This window comes from Phocoena phocoena, chromosome 5 (genome assembly GCF_963924675.1).
Source record: "Phocoena phocoena chromosome 5, mPhoPho1.1, whole genome shotgun sequence".
NCBI classification, from domain to species: Eukaryota; Metazoa; Chordata; class Mammalia; order Artiodactyla; family Phocoenidae; genus Phocoena; species Phocoena phocoena.
In genome coordinates, this window is record NC_089223.1 from 103,214,948 (window position 1) to 103,237,505 (window position 22,558).

Below are 22,558 nucleotides of genomic sequence, written 5' to 3' on the forward strand. Positions count from 1 at the left end.
AGCCACAGCCTGCAGGCAGGGTGACCACTGCGGCTGTGCAGGCAGAACTACACAACTCCGGAGGCACTGTTCCCATACACCTGCCTCAAAGACCATCTGGCTAAACATGCTTCTTGGAAACCGGGATCCTGAATGGGGCACAGACCTGCTATGGGCAATAGTCACAAAGGTACCCTGGGCTCCTGACTCATCAGTCACTGCATCCCCTCTACCTCCATCTCCTGCCTCATTTCCCCTGGGGTCAGGGTTGGAGAGGAGGAAAGCCCGGACCGGCTCATGCAAATATCCAGTTCGTTCCTCCCACACTGCCTAGCCCAGGGCAACCACATCCCTTCCACTGATTCTTAAGGGACTACAGTGTTAGGGGATTGCTCACTTATACCGCTGTGTCTCAGAGGGCAAGGATTAGGAATGGGCAAGAGGTGGTCCCCACCCTCAGGGGGCACGTCCCTGGACAGTAACTCAGCAAAGGTCTGCTGACAAGACCCGAAGCTGGGCGGAAGAGTTTTCTAAGAGAGACTCAATCCAGAGTTGGGCAGAATGCAGGGCTGTTCTGGGGAGGCAAGGGGTCCCAGTTCTTTCCCAACCTTCCTCTCAATTGCCTCCCCAACCAGTGCTCCAGCCTCTGAGAACTTTATGTGGATAATGCCTCCTTCAAAAGATTTATTGAAAAGATTCAAGAAAACAAGATCCACAATACACTGGGCAGGCAAGTGGGAAATGCCAGTTTCTTCACCCCTACCCACGGCTGCCCTCTCCAAGGTGTTCTGGGACCATCCTTGAGCCTGGATTCTGGATAAAGGAGGATGCTAGGTCTCCTGCCCTCAAGCCTCAAGCATTGCCCTGGAGGATTCCATCATGCCTTCCAGCACCTGGCTGCTCAGATATCAGCCACCCAAGGCCCATGGGTTTCACCAGCACCTGTGGTCCACATCCCTCAGGAATGGTTTGGTTCAACTCTGGTGCCAGGCAGGGAATGAGGCGGAGGCCAGGTCTCTGGACCCGCTGTGTCCTCAGCTCCCCACCCTGAGACAAAGCATAAAGACCAGGGATCCTTTGTTTCCGGCCACACCCAGAGACACCGAGAACTGCTCAGCCACCGCCACCATTCCCACCCCCCAGTGTTAACCCTTCCCGGGACACAGCCGCCAGGGCCGCCCCATCAGGTTATTTTTAGTTGCAGTGAGGAATGGGAGGGGCTCCTCCATCATGGCGCTGTCTCTAGGTCCAGACTTCCACTTCATCGGTTTGGGCGGGGAGTGGGGGGGGGAGTGGGGGAGGGGCGGTGGTCGATCATTTTCCTTACTCTGGCGGGGAAGAAACGCTGTCGCGAGGTGCAACAGCCAGACTGTGCAAAGGGCGCCCGCTGGAGGCTCAGCTCCAGGGCCGGAGGGAGGGGGTTCGGACACCGAGCCCCTCCCTCTTTTGTTCGGCTCCGCATCCTCCGGGTCCAAGCCATCCGCTGCAAGCCCGCGGGGAGAGGGACCCGAGGCTCCCGCCCCGCCCCGCCACGCCACGCCGGGTTGCCCTCCCCCGCATTGTCCCCAGAGGCTGGGGGGAGGAGGCTGCAAAGCCGAGACCGGCCCCGCCCCACCCGCGCGACGCAGGAAAGCCCCTCGGGGGCCGCCCGTTAGGTCCCCCAGCGGATCCCGACCCCGGCGGCGACCACCACCACCTCGCCAAGAGCGGCGGGGCCAGGGCGGGGGCCCAGCTTACCGTGATATGCGGAATGCTCTTCTTGCCCTGGTAAGACATGGCCCCCCTCTGGCGCCCTCCGCCCGGCCGGTGGACCTGTGGGGCTGGCTTTCGCCCTGTCTGGCTGTCTCTCGGTCCCGCTCCCCGCGGGCGCGGTGACAAAGGCCCGGGCTCAGTGAAGAGAGGGACGGAGGCTCGGCGCCCGCGGCTGCCCACGCGCCCGGCTGCCCCGGCTGCTCGGCCCGCCCGCCGCCGCTGCCGCTCCGGCTGCCAGCACCGCCCGGCTCCGCGAGGAGGGCGGGAGGAGGAGGGAGAGGCGAGGGCGGGAGGAGGGGGCTGCAGACAAACAGCTCCTCCCGGCGGCGCGGAGCCGAGCCCGATTCGCCCCTCTCGGCTCGAACCAGGAAGCGCTTCCCTTCAGATCTCCCCCACTCCACCCCCCGCCCCCGCCCCTCCCCTCCCCAACCGCCCAGCCCCGCCGACCCCCACCCCGCGCACACGCCCTCTGCTGGTCCCCGGCCTCGCTCTCGGATTGGGTAGGTCTGGTTTTCAGGGCTCCTTTAAAAGCCAGAGATGAACTTCGGGTGCGCAGGCAGAGGCCGTGGGCAGCGCCACAGGTGTGCAGCAGTGCATCTGCAGGCCTCCCCGAACATCTGCGTGGGAGAGGGAGTGTGGGCCGGGTGCCCAGAACCCGCCCCGGCTGCTGGTGCGCTCGAGGCCCTCCAGGATCCAGCCCAGGCCTCTCGTTCCACAGCCTGCGTTAGTCCCTCCGCTGCGCCACTCCCTGAATAGACCGAGCACATCTCCAGCCCTAAGTCCAAGCCTTTATTCACACTGTGTCCTCTCTCTGAATATCTTACCTCAGACAGAAGTCTATCTATTCTCCCAGATTCACCTCCTAGGGCTTCTCCATAAAACCTTTCCCTGCCACTCCTCCCACCCCCATCATTGAACCAGCCTCCCTCCCTCCCTGCAGCAGGGACCCCAGAGACAAAGCCCTAATTAGTGACTGACCTGCTCTACTGCCTGCAGCCCCTCTCTCATCACAGGGCCCCCTGCCATTGGGGCCACCGGCTTATCCCCAGAGGCTTGTCTACCAGACAGTGATTGCTGATTGCAGAGCCAGACCATTGGCACTAAGGAGCCCAGAGCCCCTAGGACAGGCTAGCGGTCAGGAGGGGGAAAAGGATGTCCTGGTTCCCAGTGGAGAGTGGACACCAGCCCCAGCACCCGTAATACAGGTGTTGCTTTGGGGAGAGGTGGGCAGGAGTCCTGGGCTAGCTTGATTAACTTCTTGACAGAAGAGGAAAGAGGGAAGAGGGGGAAAGCGGGGGAGCCCTAGTAAGCCCCCATAGGGATAGACAGGTGCCTCCCAAATCCAGGCAGATTAAAATGCCAACCTTCTACTTTCTGCCTATAAAACCCAAACCCACAGGCTCGGTAAAAAGACCCCACCTTCTTTACTTCCAGCTGCCACACAGAGGGGGGGGGTGCCAGGCCTGGTAAAGCTCCCACCACTCAGGTTAGGGCCTGAAGCCTTTACCTCCACTGCCACCTGGAGGCCAGTCCTCCAGTCCAGGACAGAAGGCCAGAGATGCCTGGGCCTTAAAGTGGAGATAGGGTTTTATGTTCACAAAATAGAAACGGCTTAGTATTCCAGGAACACTAGGCCATAAGTTTCCCATTTCACAGGGGCGAAACTGAGGCTTACAGAGATAGAATGAAATCTTAGATACAAAGCATGTGAGCTGCAGCAGAGCAGTATCTGGAAGCCAGGTTCCTGCACAACTTGTCTAGAGCTCATTCTTGGCTCTGAGTTGGGGTCTAAATTCTTGTTGCTGACCGGAAATTGCAGGTCTCCCTCTCTCTGACTCTACATCCCCTTCCTCAGCGTTGCTAAGGGCTAGGTTCCACGAACCAGGGCCCCTCCCAGGCTTCAGTCTGGGCAGGGAAGCTCCAGGATTGGAGAGGAGACCTCCTGCGTATAGGGGGAGGGGCACTCGTCTGCTATTGGCCAAACAGACCACCGCTCCCAAGTGGACTTCCCGGGTACAAAGCGCCGCAGTTGCACAGCCTTGGGCCTCGGCAAACGCTGCGCCTGCGCCGCAGAAACCCCTCCTCCCTCCCCGGGAAAGAGCTTTACGGGCGCGGGGGAAGGGCCCCGGCACCCTCTGCAAAGCTCAGGAGCAGCGAGGCCCGCCGGCCCCCGAACCCGAACCCCGTGGCTGCTCGGTCCGCAGAAAGTAAAATTCTCCCCCACAAGGGAGACCACGATCACCTAGGCTCCACAGTTCCGAACCTCGCGTGCTCCTGGAGCCCTTGGCGCGCCGGAGGCGCTGCCTTTTGTCCAGTACCCGGGAAGCAATGGAGAAAGGGGAGAAGGCTAGTGGGGGAGAAGAAAGAGCAGTGGGAGAGGTGAAGGGATCAGCGTCCCCAAGGGCCGAGGCGCGGCTGCGGAGCCGTCCCAGACAGAGCCCAGGGGCGATGCTGGCTTTGGTGACATTGACTGCAGGTCCATCAGGGACGCTCTTGCACAGCTCCCGGCCGTGCACAAAGCTCTCTCGCCTCCCTGATACTCCACCACGCCTTGAGAGAGGCTGGGAGATGCCACCCCCATTTCACAGATGAAGAAGCTGAGGCTCAAGAGGACGCAGAGCCTTGACTGGAAACTAGGATTCTCCGGTATTGGCCCCGGCTTCTTGGTCCGCGGCCCCGAAGCCTCCCGCTCGGGCTGTGAAGCCTGGATCCCAAGCGAGGTCGGACACTAGGGAAGGAGGTGGGCAGGGCAAGATATAGAAGGGATAGGGGCAAGGAGACGGGACCCTCTCGATATCTCCATTCCTTGCACACACACCCCCACAGACACACACACCTCACTGTAGACTTTCATCTCGCGAGGCTCAGGATTCAGGACCACGGAGAGTTCCCGAGCTACCGAGACTGAAGACCCGGGGCGTGGGGGTGGGGGCAGGAGGAGACCCACTATTGGGTCGTAGCAGCCACAGGCCAGCCCAGCCCCCCACCCCACTCCTCCAGGAAGCCCTCCCAGATTTCTGTCCAGATCAAGCTCTGCCTCCTCCGGGCTCACTGTATGCCTCTCAGAGCATTTAAGGGGAGAAGGGTTAATAAAAATGATAAGGATCAAACTCAAATAAACAACAAACACTTATTGTATGCTCACTACCTAGCGGCATTAACTGATTTAATTTTCACAATGAATTTGTTACCCACCCTGTCCTAGGGTGGGGCCGGAGTGCTAAACAGGGAAGCCAGCACCTATCAGGGGCCTGGGACCTGAGCAGTGCTAAGACATGGAGTTCTGGGGTAAGGCTACAGCTCATCGGCCCTCGGGTGCTCCAACTTCCGTTTTCCAAGCACCTCACCCATATATCCCAAAGCTGGGTCGTCTACCCATCTTCCCCCAATGCTCTGGCGACCCCAGCGAAAGGGAGATGAGCCATAGGGCCCACAGCCTGGCGTTCCCTCTCCCTGATGTTTCCCCACTTTCGTGGGGGGGGCGACCTCCAAGTCTAGGAAGCTACTGACCCCGGTTCAAACCCCCTCTCTGCCTCCAACTTGCTGTGAAGTGAGCACACAGGCGTTGTGCTGTGGGACTTAGGAGCATCCTCTGAAGATGTCGGTGATTGCGGCTAGCGGTTTCCAGTTCTGTCTGCCCCACGATCTAAATCTTTAACCAAATCCTTCCCCCGGAAAATACAGAGGGAGCACTCAGGAAAGGCTTAAGCTTTAAGCCATGTGATCACAGGCGTTTCACTGAACCTCTCCCAGCGCCTGGTACATAGTAGGTGCTCTATAATTCCTCATGAGTGAGTGAATAAATGAAGGGATGAATGCGGAACAGAGCTCCCTGTCTTTTCGTAAAGCAGAAAATGAGGATCCTTGGATGAAATTAACCCGAGGTCCCTCTGCGCTTTAAGGGACCATGTGGCGGCTTTAGCCAACTTACTTCCCTTCTCAGAACCTCGCTCTCTCTTTCTGCAGTGGAGGAGCGGGGGTGCTGGATCTCGAAAGACCCTTTGGAGTCTCACGGACTATGCTGGCCAACGCTGACCGAGTCGCACAACCTCTCCGAACCTCCTGAATGATGGGGTGGGGGAAGGGCGTTCCGTAGCTCTCCCAAGCCTGGCCGCAGTGGCCCCAGCACTCCTGCCCGGGCACTGCCCTCGGGCGGCCCCACGCCCAGCGACCCGAGGGTCCCGTCCCCTCCGTCTGGCCCACGCGCGCCCCGAGGGTACCTGGACATTGTCCCGGCCGAGTGGCAGGTCGCGGGGCGCGGGGCAGCGGATGCGCAGCGCAGGCGGTCGCTCGTCGCGCTCGCCCGGCGAACTGACTGCCGAGCCCGAGGGATCACTCACGTCGCTGGCCGTGTCCTCGCTGCCTCCGGGCCCCGGCAGGCCGACCGCGTCGAGCCGGCCAGCACTGCGCGGTGTGCGCGCGGAGCCTCGGCGGCCCACGCTGTACGCGTCGAAGTCGATGGTCTTATTCTCGTAGGCGCCCTCCACCGCGGCGAACATGCCGCCGTACTTCTGGCGCGGGGTCTGCGCCGCGCTGCCCGGCCGCGCCAGGTACACGGGCAGGTCGTCCTCCGTGTTCCACGCGCGCCGCCGATCCGCCATACCGGTCCAAGGCCGGCAGCCAGCCCGCGCTCCCGCCCACCCGCGGCCCTAGCCACCGCTGTGTGCCGAGCTCAGCGCTCCGTGAGGGCCGAGTCTGCCCAGGCGAGACTGCGGCCCGAGGAGGGGAGGGGCGGGGCGGGGCGGGACGCGAGGCGGGGCGGGGCAGGGGCGGGGCCTCCGGGCGGCTGTCCGAGAGCGCAGCGGCAGGCTACAAAGGACCGGGAGGCGGGGACCGCAGCGAGGGCGGGGAGGGACCGTGACGAGCCCTCGCCGCAGCGCCGAGGGCGGGCAGCAGAACCGCAGTGCCCTCACCGCCCACCCCGCTCCCCGCCCCCAGGCTGAGCGCGGGACGCGAGGAGTGCGAGGGTTGCTAACCGCGAGCACACACACACACGCTCCCGAGGCACACACAGGTTGGTACTAGCACACCAGACAATTATGCCATACAAACACGTGAGAATTGCACAAACATGCTGGCACACACAAGAGTCGATTACACTACACACTCCCTATATATATGTAGGCTCTTTCACGCACATCAGAGACAATTTTGCACACACATACATGCTTGTACATATTCCTAGTCAGGCACACACACACACACACACACACACACACACACACACCCCAGAAATTGTCAGTCACGCAACCCAGCGCATAGACAGAAACACACTGAGATTGATTGCACAGCCAGAGAGAGGCTCTCACACACCGGACACTGCATTCATTCACTCAGCACTATTATATTGAGTGCCCTGCTGGTGCCTAGCATGTTGTTGGCACTGGGGACAGTACTGTGAACAAAATAGACCGAGTTCTGCCCTCTGCGAGCTGACATTCCAAGGAGGAAAGAGACAAACAGACACAGACAAACAGACACATAGTGTACCGGGCAGTGCTGCACACCAGGAAGGATGAAACAGCAAAGAAAGAGGGATTCTTTCCTGTGCTGGGTCCACGTTAACACTGACAGACAACAGAAGAACACGCTTGCATGTGAACCAACGACTCATACATGTACACGAGGCTCATGCCTGCAACATCCACACAACAAAGAGATTTTCACGCCGAAGGCAAACTCACAAGATGACTCCACACGCATAAACCCCGACAGGACGCCCACACACAAATCCACACCAGAAATATGGGTAGTCGGGAGCTTAAATAGAAACGCTCCAGAAAAAGACACACAAAGAGATAGATCATCTCACACACACGCACACACTCTTGTCAGTCACCCAGACAAATATTCCCCATTCCAGGGTCACTTCCCATGACCCCTGATGCAGCGTACCCTTGCTGAGCTAGGAGCTTGCAGCCTGGGAGTCCCAGGCTTCCTCTGACTAGGGCCAGGGTGAAGGGCGAGGGGCCTGGGGGTCGCTCTGCTGGGGCTCCCCTCTACCCCTCTTCAAAGCCAGGTGCCATGTGCCTTCCCTAGATACCCTCGCTCATTTCTCCCTGATCATTATCAGGCAGAGAGTCCTAAGAGTCTCCAGGGACATGGTGGTCCCAGCTGCTCTTTCTGGATGGATGGAATCACCAGCTGCCGACCCGCTCCTTGAGCAAGTTCAGACATGCTGCAACAGGCTGGGTGGGGACCCAGCTGGGAACTTCAGTGCCTTGTGCTGCACCCCACCTCTCACCCTGCCAGCTTCCAGTGCTGGGAACTGTCCCTTCAGTACCCGGCCTCACTGGTTCCAGGAGTCCCAGACTCTGCAAGACTCTGGAGTGCAGTGCAAGTGTGTTTTTAATGAAACCTTCTATCTGTCCTGTGAAATACTGTTCCCAGCACATTCCAGGCAAGGAAATTTCCTGTTGAAGACCACACAGAAACTTCTTCTAAAGCTCCAAAACTATTTGTGGTGACCAAACTCATAGAAACATCAGAGAAACCAAGAATCTGAGTTAGATGAAACTTTTGAGGTCAATCCTCATACTTGGTTGCCTGAATCTGCTCTCACATCTTGAGGAGACTGTCTCTCCAGCTTTGCTTAAATACCGCTGGTGATGGAGATCTCACTACTTACCAAGAAAACCCTTTTCATTGGGAGAAAGGGCTAGGCAGTTGTCAAGATTAGGAGGGAGTAACACAGAGGGAGGAGAGAAAGAGTTGTCTTTGTGCAGAAGCAAGGAAGTATAAGAATGATTCCCACTTACAGAGTTTACGACATGCCAAGGACCATTGTAGACTTTTTACATACAGTTACTCTTTTAAGGCTCACAGCGACCTTTGAGATACGTACCGTTTTAGCCACCTTTTACAAATGAGAAAACTGAGTCTCAGGGAGATAAGTAACTTGTCTAGGGTCACAGCTGGTAAATGATGCCACTTTGAATTGAAACACAGTAGTCTGGTCCCAGAGTCTGCATCCTAACCGGTATCATTTTCCCTCCCCCAAGAAGCCTGGCTGAAGAGCTCCCACTGGGAAAGGGGAGACAAAGGCATGAACCTGGCATAGTTAGAAGAGACTAGATTTTTGAGTTTGAATCCTGTCCTCCATGCAACCTTGGGCAACTAATCATTCCACATTCATCCAACACACATCTTGGGCATCCACTGTGTCACTGACTTTATTTTCCTCCTGACTTTACTGAAGAAGGGGGATCTGACTTTTATTGAGCTCCTACAATAGGTCAGGGTCTATGAACACACTGCTTATTTCCACACGTTACATCGTGCTTTCAGCAGCCCCCTTGGCAGATGTTGTCCCCTCCGTTTCTAGGCTGGAATGCTGAGGATGACAAAGCTTAAACCTACTGCTCAAGTTAACCTCCAGGAAGTGACCATGCTGGGATTCCACCTCAGGCTTGTCTGAGTTCTTTCTACAACATCTCCTCATCTCAAGACCAGTAACCCCAGCGTAACAGAAGAAGGGAGGCAGGAAAAAAAGCCAGGGTATAAGTTAGGAAATGCACCCACCAGCCTGCAGGGAGACAAAGATTTTTTTAAAAAACCTCATAAGTTATAAAAATGAGAAAAAGGGAATTGTAGTTTATTGCTAGGTGGATAACACTCAGCAAATCTGTGAGGCAAGTAATGGATTATCACACTCATTGTGGAAATAAGGAAAAAGGTTCAGAGAAGTAAAGCAACCTCCCTAAAGTTATATGGCCAGAAAGTGGCAGGGATCCAGTTCAAATGCAGGCCTGTTTGATTCTAAAATGTTTGTTTTCCTCTGCTGCCTCCAAATCAGTTCATAGGGGATTGTGGTGGGCAGAATAATGATGCCCTTTTCACAAAGATGTTTACCTCCTAATCCCAGAACCTGTATATATGTTACCTTACATTGCAAAAGGTAACTTGCAGATGTGATAAAGTTCAGGGTCTTGAGATGGGGAGATTATCCTGGTTTATCCAGGTTGGCCTAATGTAATCACAAGAGTCCTTAATAAGTGAAAGAGGGAAGGAGACAGGAGGGCCAGAGTCAGAGAAGGAGATGTGACAACAGAGGCAGGTGCCAGAGCCAGAGCAAGATTTGCAGATGCAATGCTGTTGGCTTTGAAGACGGAGGAAGGGAGCCCGAGCCCAAGAATGCTGGCAGCTTACAGAATCTGGAAAAGGCAAGGAAGCCAATTCTTCCCTACAGTCTCCAGTAAGAACACAGCCCTGCCAATACCTTGATTTATAGCCCAGTGAGACCCATTCCGGACCTCTCTTCTCCATAACTGTAAGATATTAAATGTGTGTTGTTTTAAGCCCCTAGGTTCATGGAAATTTGTTACGGCAAAAATGGTAAACCAATGCAGGCATATAATGGATCGTACAGAACATCACTCGATTACTTGTGAGAAGTGGATTTGACTTCTGGGAAGATCGTTTATTCCCCACCAAAAATGAAGAGTCTTGGATTCGTTGCCTTTTTGTATTGTGTTAGGGTCTACAACACTATGTAAGGAACCATCAATAAGTTAAACATTCAAAAAAGAAAAAACAACTTTAACTGTGAAAAAGGATACATTTTAATGTACAAAATTACACAAATTATACATTTAACTAACATAGAAAAATACATCTTGGTAACAAGAGAAAATGCCAGCCTATTTTACACAAGATTGAGCAATCATTACAAATCTTGAAAACACAGAAATGAGTATTGAGTCTGATTCACAACTGGTCGGGAATCTGATGGGCATCTCCGAGGACTGATTGCTCTGTTCATTTCACCGCAGGCAGGAGTTTGGGGACAGCCACTGCTCCAGGACCCAAGGGAGGGTCCCACTGCAGAACATCCAAAAGGAAGTGGGGTCTGCCTATGTTGCCAGACCACTTCCATGTGAACCAATGCTTCTAACCGAGGGGAGGGGCAGAGCATGGACTGCCAAAATTCTGACCCGGTGTTGATAGAGATGTATGATATAGGAGTCCTTTTAGATTCATGCAATTGCAAGGTGTCTAGTTATTGTGCATTCGGGATCCAGGAGGAAAGTACACAGTTTCCAAACTGATGTCTGTGCTTCACAGCTTTCATGTGATATCTGCCCAGGATTCAACCTGGAAGAGTGAGGAGACCGGGGAGGTTCTGCCAAAATGAACTCACAAGCCATGTTCATCACCTTTGCCAGGGACACCCAAGTCCCTTTCCTGCTTCACCAGCAAATTTGGTTGTGCAAATCTGAACGCTGGGAGATCATCTTAGTCACCCAGCCGAGGTTGGTGGTGCATGTCCCACCATGGCACTGAAATGTGTCTGGACGATTTTCAAAACGTTGAGGGAAGGTTCTCAATGTTCACAGAGCACTAATATGTGCTGAGTGCTTTTAAAAAAAAAACCTGTGCTCTCTCATTAAGGCTCACACCTTCCCTAATGTTTCCCTGGAGGACATTGAGACTGCGAGAGGTAAGTATTCCATTCAAACTTGCACAACCAGTTGGTGGCAGAGTCATAGTTCGAACCCCAGGTATCTGGCTCATAACCCATTCTCCAATGTCTGTGACAGGCAGAACTTGTCCTTGTCCCAATGTAAAGTCTAATAGTTAATAGTTATAACATTGCTGCCTAGGTATTTATTGTCCCCATCACTTTCAATGTCCTATTTGCAAACAATGTGTTATATCACTTTACTTTAAAGAAAATATGGATAGAGTTGATACCGAGTTTTCAGCACATTCGTCTTTCTCTTCCCTTATTCTGCCACCATATAAAGGTATCATCAGTCTACCTTTGGGCATAACCTGATGATGTTTTTCAAAGACAAAAAAAATTGTTATTAAAGCAAACCTTATTTTGATGGTATCAATTCCCGCATTAGTCTTCCCACGACTCTATGTAATACCTTTATGCCAAGGATGCAGACGTTAGATTGGACGGGAGCTGTGCTTGCTGAAACCAGAGTAAGATTTAGAGAAACGGGATAAAGCAAGCCCAATCCTTCCATCCTAAGCCTATTGACTTTTTAAAAGCAGCTTTAGATCCAAGGCATATACTATCTTTTTCTAGAAACTCTCACAAAACAGGAAAGAGGACCTAATACATCCACAAACCCCAGGGCTTTCTTCTTCTCTGCCCATTAAAGTACCAGAGAATTTCCAAAAAATTTATTTCAGAGCCAGGTAGGAACCCAGCTGGCCGTTGGTGCAAATGCCGCATAGAAATCTGTTTCTATTTGCTTACACAACTGGTCAATTTATATATCACACTGGACTTAGAATATCTACTTCTGGAAGATTTAAGGATTCAAGCAACTGTACCCAAGAAATCTCCTTTGTGTGCCTATTGCATCACTCAATTGTATAATCTGAACTTTCGTGTAACCATGCGCTGATCAGCCACCAAGTGCTTGGCATCCAGCTCTGCTTGCAGTGGAGCTGAATGCTACAGCATGCTACGCATTTCATTTTCATAGGTCCGCTAGCTGCTTAAAAGGTGAAGTTACCACGCTGACGCATGGTCCAAAATATTCCAAAGATGAGAACTATCTTCCTGTCAACTCTGAGGATACGTTTCTTTCCTAGCAAGGAACAAAAATAAATGAGTCTGACACAAAAGAAACACACAATGGCATCTGGGAATTTAATTAACACACGGGATGGGAGAATGAAAAGGGACTGTGAGGCTGTAGTGTTGTGGTTCTCTCCCTGGCTGCCCATTAGAATCACTGGGGTAAAGATCCCTGCCTGGGATCCACGCAAGACAACCTGACTTAGGTGGCCTGGAGAGGGAGCTGGGCATCGGACTTCTAACTGCTCTCCAGGTGAGTCCAACATGCAACCAGGGTGAAGAATGATCACTACAGAGGGCAATCTTCTACTGGTAGCCTAGAGAGGGGGCGTGGCAGGGTTCCTGCCACACCTGTCCCCTGACTCCCAGCCCAGAGCCCCTCCAACTGCAAGGCACTGTCTGAATACAGAAAAAGAGGCTGAATGTCTAAAATATGTCAGAAATGTCTAGCACCCTATTCTCCGATGTGGCTTGAGTTCTCAAGAAGTTTCTCATTCCAGACCTGGAATTTCACCCTGGAATTAAACAAGAGCTGTGAATCTCTTAAAAAATAGCTTACCAGCCTGAATATAAAAAGCCACACTCAAGTCTGGAAGTTTACTCAACAAATTGCTGAGTAACACAAATAGAAAGAAAGAAACTCATCTTTTAAAGGATTTGGGCTCACCGTCCTCTGCGATGATGGATAAGTAAGCTCATACAGTAATCTCATCACAGAGTGATTCATAAACTTTCGATCAACTATGCTGCTTCATTTTCACACTGGGAAACTAAGGTAGGGAAGGCTGTGAAGGGGTGGATTTAAACTACAATCATCTCAGCCTAGCTGAGAAGTAAGTGAGTTTTCGTGATATCTTGGGATTCAGGGCTTCCCCAGGGCGAAACGTGGGGAAAATTCTTTGATAGAATAAATGTCGGTAAGTGATGACATGTGGATTGTAATCATTAGAAAATTAGTTTCATCAGACCCAGATCTAAAATTCCAAATCAGAAGAACGGGCATCGTGGCACAGCTGGAGAACCCTGTACGAAATATCAGAACCAGATTCGGCTCCATATGCCATCAAGAGGCTGTGCAACTATGGGTGTTCACTTAACCTCTCTGGGCTTCAGTTTCCTCACCTATCAAATGGGAAAAGGCAAGGAGCTACTGCTAAAGTCTCTAGCTCTAACAATGGATGCTTCCAGATCTGTTATTTTAATTACTGCACTACTGGCCTACGTGGGAAGGGCAGAGCCATCAGACCACGTGGACTCTGTGTGTCTTCGCTTCTGCCACACCTCTAGTGAACCTATTTTAAGAACACCGCCTAGCAGTTCATGGGGAAATGTTGCCATGCCAACTCGCTGGCTGTTGCTAATCACGATCTATGAATGTGCAGTACAACCATCTGACAAGCAATTCTCTTCTTCCTTCGCCTGGATACCTCTTCCAAACTGTCATAAGACAGACCACCTTGTTCATAATAGCACACAGTAGGTACATAATGGATGTGCATTTAACTAATGATGTGAATTAATGACATGAAAGTGTATGTACCACACTGAAGTCTGCGAAGTGCTTTCCCATGCAGTGTATCTATCAACGCTCCCGGCAGGTTCTAAGGCAGGTATTTTATTGCTCCATTTGCCAAGTGAGTAAACTGAGGAGGGGAAGTGAATCTCCCATGATCTCGGAGCTAAGAGGTTGCAGAACCCAGACTCCAGACCGGTGATTCTGTTTTAAACCCTAATCTCTCTCCTACACCAGGTAGTCTCTCATCTCTCCATCACGTGAAGATCAAATCCTGTATATTTATGCAGAACTTAAGAGCTGACCAAGGGCTTTTTCCATCCACCTTCCCGTTTCACCCATCCAAAGCCTAAAGGTAGAGAGGTGAGGCTCTGCCGGGGCCACACCTGGCCTCTTAGGTTTCCCAGGTACAGTGGGATGGATGGCTCCCCTCAGGAGGGTCTCACTGGCCCTGAAATGACTCAGGAGCCCCTGGTCGGGACTCTGAGATGGACCGAGGTAACAGAAACAGCACGGTGGGTAGAAAGACCCAGTAGTGGGTGACAGTAGGGGCTCAGGACAAGCATGCCTTCTGGGGCAAAGCACATGCAGCAACAGAGATGAGCCTTGAGGGTGAAGCCAGGGCCCCTCGTAAAGCCAGCTCAGAAGAAGCACTTCATGAGCGATGATCGGCCGACTAAGCTATTGACTGGTATAAAACCTGCCCACGGGAACAGGGATTTGGTCTGTTTGTTCCCTGCTGTAACTCCAGGTCTGTAGCGGTCCCTGGTTGGATGAAGGAAGGAACCCCAGTGAGCGACACACCTCAACCCCAAGAACACACGAACCCGGGAGAGCTCCAGTGGGAGGCTAGAAACTACACTTTTTCCTCTTTTAATTTTTGGAAATATTTGGAAAACATGCCATACTTTTCACCTGAGAGAGAGACTTCTGCTTGGGAAGGGAAGGAGGGAAACTAGACTCTACTGAGCGTCGACTCTGTGCCAGGCACCTTACGTTTCTCACCCACCTCGTGCTGGGGATCTGCAGCTCAGAGAGGCGGCTGACCTGCCAGGGCCCCCAGAAGGTGAAAGGCAGAGGGTAGGCTCTGAAATCAGGCGGAAGGACTCGGCAGCCAGGCTGTCCCGGTGACACCAGGACATCACATCTCTTGCTGGGTGTTGCTCTGCTGCCGTGGGGATTTGGAGCCCTTGAACGCAGCCCTCACCTGTTCCAAAGTAACCCGTGTGAAGCACCTGCAGTGTGCCGAGCCCTCTGCTGGGGCTCTAAGCTTCCCTGTCTCAGTTACTCCTCACAATAAGCCCATGGGGGAGGCATGGTCCCTTTTCCCATTTTGCAGATGAAGAAACAGACCCCCAAACCCTAAGCTGCCTGCCCCGTCTGTGCTGTTAATAAGCCCCTCATATCCCAACCCCACATTCCAGTCACCACGCGTCCCCTTCTTTCTGTCTCAACGATTCCGTAAGGATGTCGGAGAAGGTTCCGTCTCTCCCATTTCCCTCCGAAAGAGGAATCTTAGGCTCAGAAAGGTCAAGGTCACAGGGGCAGGCAAGTGGCAGAGCTGGAACCAGACTCCAGTCCAAGCCTTCCTGGATGACAGCAGTCACATCACAATCCCGCCCATGAGACCTTGGGCACAGCTCACTGTGCCTCTCTGGTCTCTGTTTCTACCCATAACCGGAGGGTGCTGGGCAGACCAGGCAGGTGAGGTGGGGAGCGAGGAGGAGACCAGGAGGGATCGGGGGCCTGAGGCCCCCCAGGCTGTGTGACTGTAGGTAGGGGAGGGAGTGGCTGGCCTCATTCAGCTCTGAGTGTGGCCAGGAAGCTAGAAGCCCTGAGTTGCCAGATTCACTATTTTTCCAAAAGAAGCCAGAAATCCAGATATTAATGAGAAATCTCTTGGCTTTTAAACGTTTTTTGCTAATTCCAATATTAACAAATACAACATAGGTATTTGTACCCCCATGTTCATGGCATTATTCACAATAGCCAAGAGAGGGAAGCAACCCAATTGTCCATCAACAGGTAGATGGATAAGCAAAATGTGATCTACCCACACAATGGAGTATTACTTAGCCTTGAAAAGGAAGGAAATTCTGACACACGCTACAACACGGATGAAACCTGAGGACATTACGCTGAGTGAAATAAATCAGTTCCAGAAGAAAAAATTCTGTGTGATTCCACTTATATGAGGTCCCCGGAGTCAACAAACTCATAGAGACAGAAAGTAGAAGGGAGCTTGCTAGGGGCTGGGGAAGGGGAAAATAGGGGATTAGTGTTTAATGGGGACAGAGCTTCAAACTGGGGAGATGGAAATGTTCTGGAGATGGATGGTGGTGATGGTTGCACAATGATGTGAATAATTTAATGCCAGTGAACTGGGCATTTAAAAATGGTTAAGATGGTAAATTTTATGCTACACGTTTTAACCTCAATTAAAAAACAAAACAAAAGACATAAGCTAAACAAGACATGTCTGTGAGCCAGATCTGGCCTGAGGACTATAGACTAGGAACTCTCTGAGGTCTGTCCTATGGGTCGTGGGACCTGTGTGAGCCCAGCCCTGGTTTTGCTGAGGTCCCAGACGTGAGAGCACACCCCACCCCCACCAGCTGCCTTCCTGCCATCAACCTCTGCTTCAAGAAAGAACTCAGCTAATCAGGTTGCACCAGGCGTTCGGCCTTTCTCGGGGTGCTAAGGTTTCAGCTGTCCCTGTTAGCCCCTTGGTTGCTGAATGAGGTGGCCTCATAGCCCTGCAGTTTACAGGGAAGTCTTTAAGAAGGGGCAAACCCTCTCGGTCTGAGCACAGCCACTGGGCCACAATGCTCTTTAACTGCTGGGCCAGACGAGCAGAAACAGGGCTGCAGTACTTCGGGCACTTTGGGGTGCTTTGGTTATTTGTGGGGGGTGGGAAATTCATGGACACAGTGGCCTGAAGTGACCTATGTTTAGAAAAGAAGAAATCTCCGCTTATTCTGGAAGCAAGGAGGCTGGGTTCGGGACCTTCCCAGCTGACCAGAGGCTACCCCACAGAAAGGACCCAGATGATGTTTGCTGCAGCGGGACGAGCCTCCTCTGACGGAGGGCTCAACGCACGGAGGGGCTACAGACTCATCAGAGGTCCAAGCAGGGCGGGATGCTGGAGGGCACGTGGTCACACCCATTTCACAGATGAGGAACTGAGGCCCAGAGAGGCCAAGGGATGGCCTCAAAGTCACTGGCCAGTTAGAGGCAGAGCTGGGTCTCCAGGTTCCTTAATAAGAGTCCTTCCACCCTAGACTAGCAGTGCTTGACGCTTGGGGGTCCCAGTCTCATTTGAGAATCTAGTGAAATCCAGGGCCTCTCTCCCTAGGAAAGTGCTCACACACATACAATGTTTTGCACAGGCTAGCCCAGCAGGAGCTCTAGAATAGCAAGATGACTACTCAGATGTCCCTTAAGCCATCATGCTGCCAGGCCTCACATCACCCATCTTGGGTGGCAGCTACGTAGAACTGTAATGAGCACTTACGGCAGACAGCCCTCCTGAGCAGACGTCAGTACGTGAGTGAGAGAGGATGGAATCACACTTTACCAACAACAATGATTCCTGACACGTGGGAAGCATCTTAGAGTTCAGGGCACTTTCACAGCCATGAGCTCATTAGGTTGTCGGAACAAAACTCTCAAGTAGGCTTTAGGCCCCTCAAACCGATGAAGAGGTGGAAATTCTAAGAAGGTTAGTAATCCGTGCAGGAACAAAGCCTAGGAGTGGCTGAGCCAGCCAGGACCTTGGGACTCCAGCCCCCGGCTCCTTCCGCCACTCTGTGCCAATACATACGGGCTTCTGACAGTTAACAGCCATCTCTTTGGTTCCCTGGTTGGTATTATACAGAGTAGAGACATTGTCAAGAGTGACTTGAAATAGGAAGATGGTCGTTTGGCTTGTAGCTCAGCTCCCTGGAAGGGATCGCGAATCATGGGGCCACCTTGGCTCCGCTAGTCAGTTGGGAGGGATGTAAATATTTTCCAGTTTGGTGTGCTTGCCTCTGTGCTGTCTTCTTTCCTGCAACAACAACAACAACAAAAAACCCAGGGAGATGAGTTCTTAAAGGGAACACACCAACCAGCATGGTATCTACATGAAGCCATCTGAACACATAAGCTTTTAAGATGCCGAGAGTCTCACATTCATCTCAATTTGTATTGGGTTTAAATCATGATATGTGTATACAATTCATAAGCTGCTCTCTCTAGAAAAGAACCTTAGCTTGGAATTAATAAGCAATGCCCTCTTTATCTGGAATTTTAAAAATATTTTATTGAAGTATAGTAGCTTTACAATGTTGTGTTAATTTCTGCCATACAGTAAAGTGATTCAGTTATACGTATATATTCATTTTCATATTCTTTTCCATTATGGCTTATCACAGGATACTGAATATAGTTTCCCGTGCTATACAGTAGGGCCTTGTTGTTTATCCATCCTATATATAATAGTTTGTTTCTGCTAATCCCAAACAGAAATATGGAACACTTCATTAATTTGCATGTCATCTCTGTGCAGGGGCCATGCTAATCTACTCTGTATCGTTCCAATTTTAGTATATGTGCTGCCGAAGCAAGCACTTTATCTGGGGTGTTTTTGAACCTTGAAACAATATGGGAGTTTTATGTGAAGAAGTATTCATGTATATCTGTACAGAGAGGGTTTCTAGGTTTCGTGAGACTGTCAAAGGGGCCAATGGCCAAAAGAAGTTTAAGAACGACTGATCCAAAGGAAGAGAGAGATTGAGGTTCTCAAGGCTGTCTTCTTTCACCCATTTAACAAAGTTATCAGGTGCCTGCTGTATGTCAGGCTCGGTGCTAGGCATTGAGGTTACAGTGCTTGCTCTCTTGTGGTCAAGGAGAAAGAGGGCAACCTAAGAATCACAAAAGAAATGTTATGTCCCAGATGTGAAGGAGGGCAGAGTAAGACAACTGCAGGGTACCAGGAAGGAACAATTTAGGTGGGGGACAGCAGGAATGTGAGGGGAGAGGAGCATTCCAGGAAGAAGACTGACACAGCCTGTGCAAAGTCCTGCAGAGAGAGGAAAGGAGCACAGGGAGCCAGTGTGGACAGACCAGAGAAGTGAGGGGAAGCATCACAGGAGATGAGGCTGGGAAGGTCTGCAGTGTGGCAGACGCTGGGATGGAGGGAAGTTGGGGGCCTCCGGTGTAGTGCTGGGACATGATAAGGGCTTAATTAATGAAGGACAAAAGGAAGGAAAGAAATGAAGAAGGTGGAGGAGGACTGCCTGGAGAAGATGATATTTGACTGGCGCCTTGGAGATGTACAGGAGTCCTCTGGGCAGAGGAAACAGCTTGGGCAGAAGCCAAGAGGTGTCTTGGCTTCTGAGTGAACATGGGCTGGGAGGACTCAGCAAGGCAGATCAGTTTGCCAGGAGGAGTCTTCTTGGGTGTTGCCAGACCAATAAGTGTATTTGAGCAATCTGACAGTTTGCAGAAGGGGACCCCAGAAATATTAAAACCCTATCAAAGGGCAGCATCCCTTTGCAGTTCTATTGTTACTTCCATAATTGATTTCACTGAGTTGGGCTTTTAATGTTGAGGGTCTCTAGAGATGGATAATAATGGCTCACACATCGCTCACAGCCACATCCAAGATGAGGATGTTCGTGAGGACGCCAACCACAGCGTTACCCTGTGTGTCTCCAGTCTTGGGGTAAAGTCAGATCTCACTTGCTTAGGTTATTTATTTGTGTAGGTGGTTTTTAAGTCTGCTTTTCAAAATGTATTTACATATATCTCGTAGGCTGCTTTCAATCCTTTTATTTAAAGGAAATAAACAAGACAAAAATAAATCCAACTACAATCCTTAAGGCTTATAGGACCACTGGTACCGAAACTTCACTATACCTCAGAATCATATGGAGAGCTGTATAAGAATTCATTTTCCCAGGCTCAAGCCCAGACTTATGTAATCAGTACCCAGGAAATGAATCTCAGAAATCTGTGTTTTCACTGAGTCCCATGCTCAGGCATTTAGCTGGGTGTTTTTTATACAGTAAGTACATGCATTAAGAACATGGCATCTGGGTATCACTGAACTGGGTGATGCTCCAGTCTGAGGACAAAGCAGACATGTAAAGTTAATGTCGCTGGAATCAGGTGAGGGAGACCAAACACAAGAAATCATCGTCTCTTGCCTACATCATGCACAAGGTTGGTGCCCAAATTCTTGCACTGATCTTGCATTCATCAGGAAATTAATGTAGGGCTTCCTCAGTGGCTCAGTGGTTAAGAATCTGCCTGCCAATGCAGGGGACATGGGTTCGAGCCCTGGTCTGGGAAGATCCCACATGCCTCAGAGCAACAAAGCCCGTGTGTCACAACTACTGAGCCTGCAACCTAGAGCCCATGAGCCACAACTACTGAGCCTGTGTGCCACAACTACTGAAGCTCGTGCACCTAGAGCCCCTGCTCCACAACAAGAGAAGCCACCGCAGTGAGAAGCCCACACACCACAACAAAGCGTAGCCCTGCTTACTGCAGCTAGAGAAAGCCCGTGCACGGCAATGAAGACTCAACACAGCCAAAAATTAATTAAATAAATAAATAAATAAAAAGAAATTAACAACTCTTCCAGGATTCATGAACATGATAGGTCACCTCTGTAACCCATGTGGGTCACTCATAGATGATAATTCCTGATAAAGTTACATCTTAAAAATTACAACAATTACAAAGATACTCAACTCCTGAGAGATGATCAGATACAATAAATTGGAGAAATCTCTATTGGGGCATTACACAGAGATTCTAAAAAGGATTTTAAAATAAGAATGCTTACAATATTCACATATACATTCATGAATGAAAGTAGAGTAACTGATATGAGACCTCAATCAGCAGGTTAGACAGACACAGATGATGAGAGATTTAGTGAACTGGAAGATGAATCAGAGGAAATCACCCCAAATTCAGCACAGACAGATAAAGAGGTGAAGGGGCAAAGGGAGTTACTCTAGATTGAGTGGTTAGAAATGGTCTTTTTGAGGAGGTGATATTTGAGCTAAGACCCAAATGACAAGAAGGCCATTAAAGAAATGAGAGTCAAGTGTCCTAGGCAGAAAGGGCAGATGTATAAAATGCTTAAAGTGGGAAAAAGCTTATCAGGAACAGGTTGATATGTTTGAAGAACATAAGCAGGTTGCTATGGTTCCACCAGGTGAGAAGCCACCATGGGGAAGAGGAAAGTGTGATCCTGTGTGGCATGAATTTCAGCTCAGAAAGTGGTGGTTAGCAGGAAGCATGTTTCAGCTGAGGGTAAAGAAGAACTTTCTAACACTGAGAACTAACCACTCACTCACTCGTTCATTTACTCATTTGTCCATTCATTCAGTCATTTACTTGTTATCAAGTACCTACTCTATGCTAGACACTGTGTACAAGGCTATGGGGAATGTTGAGATGAATGAAACACATGTATCTTAGTCCTCAAAGGCCTCACAGTTGAGTGAGTAAAACAGACAGGTAAACTGTAAGGTCAGACAGAATGAAATGCTGGCTTCACAGAAATATCAGTGGCTGTGGGGAGTCAGAGAAAGGAGTCACGAAGGTGATCCACCTGAGATGCCAGGACTGCCTCTTGGGGGAAGAGTGTGCTCAATGCACTGCAGATGTGTGGATATCAGAGGGAACTACTGCACTTGGAGGAACACTTAACCAGCAGACCCTAAGTTCCCTTCCAATCCTAGAATCGATGATTCTATAAAACAACAGCAGGCATTTACATGCCCAGAGGAGTTGGAGAGGACTAGGCTGCAGCTTCACCTCCTAGTCCGTTGGGGGAAGCAAATGTCTGAGCAGATAATGGTGGAGATCCCAGGCAGGGAGACAACCACATGATGGGGAGAGGGGAAGCCCTTGGGTATAAGAAAATGAGGGCAAAAATGGGGACACCAGTCCATGCCCTACTTAGTTCCAGACCTTTGTGAAGACAAGAGCTCCTCAATGAGAGAATGCACTCTGACAAGAGGGGCCCACACAGACATGACTGTCCTTGACACCATTCACTTAACACCCAAGGTCATGCAGCCTTTTTTAGGGGGATGTATAGATGAGATGAGAAAGTCATACTCAGGGACCACTGTGTCACTGCCCTTTCTCTTGCTCTGATCTGTAAATCAAAGCAGTGCTGAATTGACCTACTTCACAGATTAAAGACACTTGGAAAGTACAGAACTGGTATTCACTGTTCCCTCTCCTCCTCTCCCCCAGCCCAGACCACCACCATCTCTTACCTGAATCACTGAAACAGCTTCCTAACCAGGTTTCCTGCTGCCAGGCTGGCCCCACCCCAATCCACTCTCTAGACAACAGCCAGAATTACTAGAAAGCTGGTCACATCACTCCCTTGCTTCCACTCCCTGTCTTTCTCTGCTTTTAGGATAAAACCAAGCTCCTTAGCAAGACTTCCAGGACACTGTAATGTCGAGCCCCACCCACCTGCCTTATCTCATCTGTTGAAAGGCAAACCCTTCCACTTCACGCAGCAGCCACACAAACTCTTTGCACACCGAGTGTGCTTGTGTTGGTTGCACAAGCAGTGTTAGGTGCCTAGGGTTTGAATGAATGAGTAGGTGCTTGATGGCAAGCGCTCCTGGCACTGATGGGCACATTCAGTGGGTTCTCCCTTCAACTCTATTCTCCTCTGGGTATTTGGGGAATAGGAGCTTCCATTCCACCAACACTTCATCAGGAGGAGTTCCTGGGCCAGAAATCGTTTC

At 51.1% G+C, this 22,558-nt stretch overlaps 1 protein-coding gene and 1 non-coding gene across 2 annotated transcripts in view; both read right to left on the reverse strand.

The window, feature by feature from the left end:
- Positions 1 to 6,332, reverse strand: part of CRMP1 (collapsin response mediator protein 1) — a 67,448-nt gene extending 61,116 nt beyond the window's left edge. The window contains exon 1 of the mRNA XM_065877149.1: positions 5,952 to 6,332. Within this exon, the coding sequence (XP_065733221.1) occupies positions 5,952 to 6,332 (381 nt within the window). The remainder of the gene's footprint in view (positions 1 to 5,951) is intronic.
- An 11,956-nt stretch (positions 6,333 to 18,288) lies between these two features.
- On the reverse strand, positions 18,289 to 18,395 carry LOC136124002 (U6 spliceosomal RNA). Its single transcript, XR_010655951.1, has one exon. It is a non-coding gene; the product is annotated as a U6 spliceosomal RNA (small nuclear RNA).
- Positions 18,396 to 22,558: the final 4,163 nt, after the last annotated feature.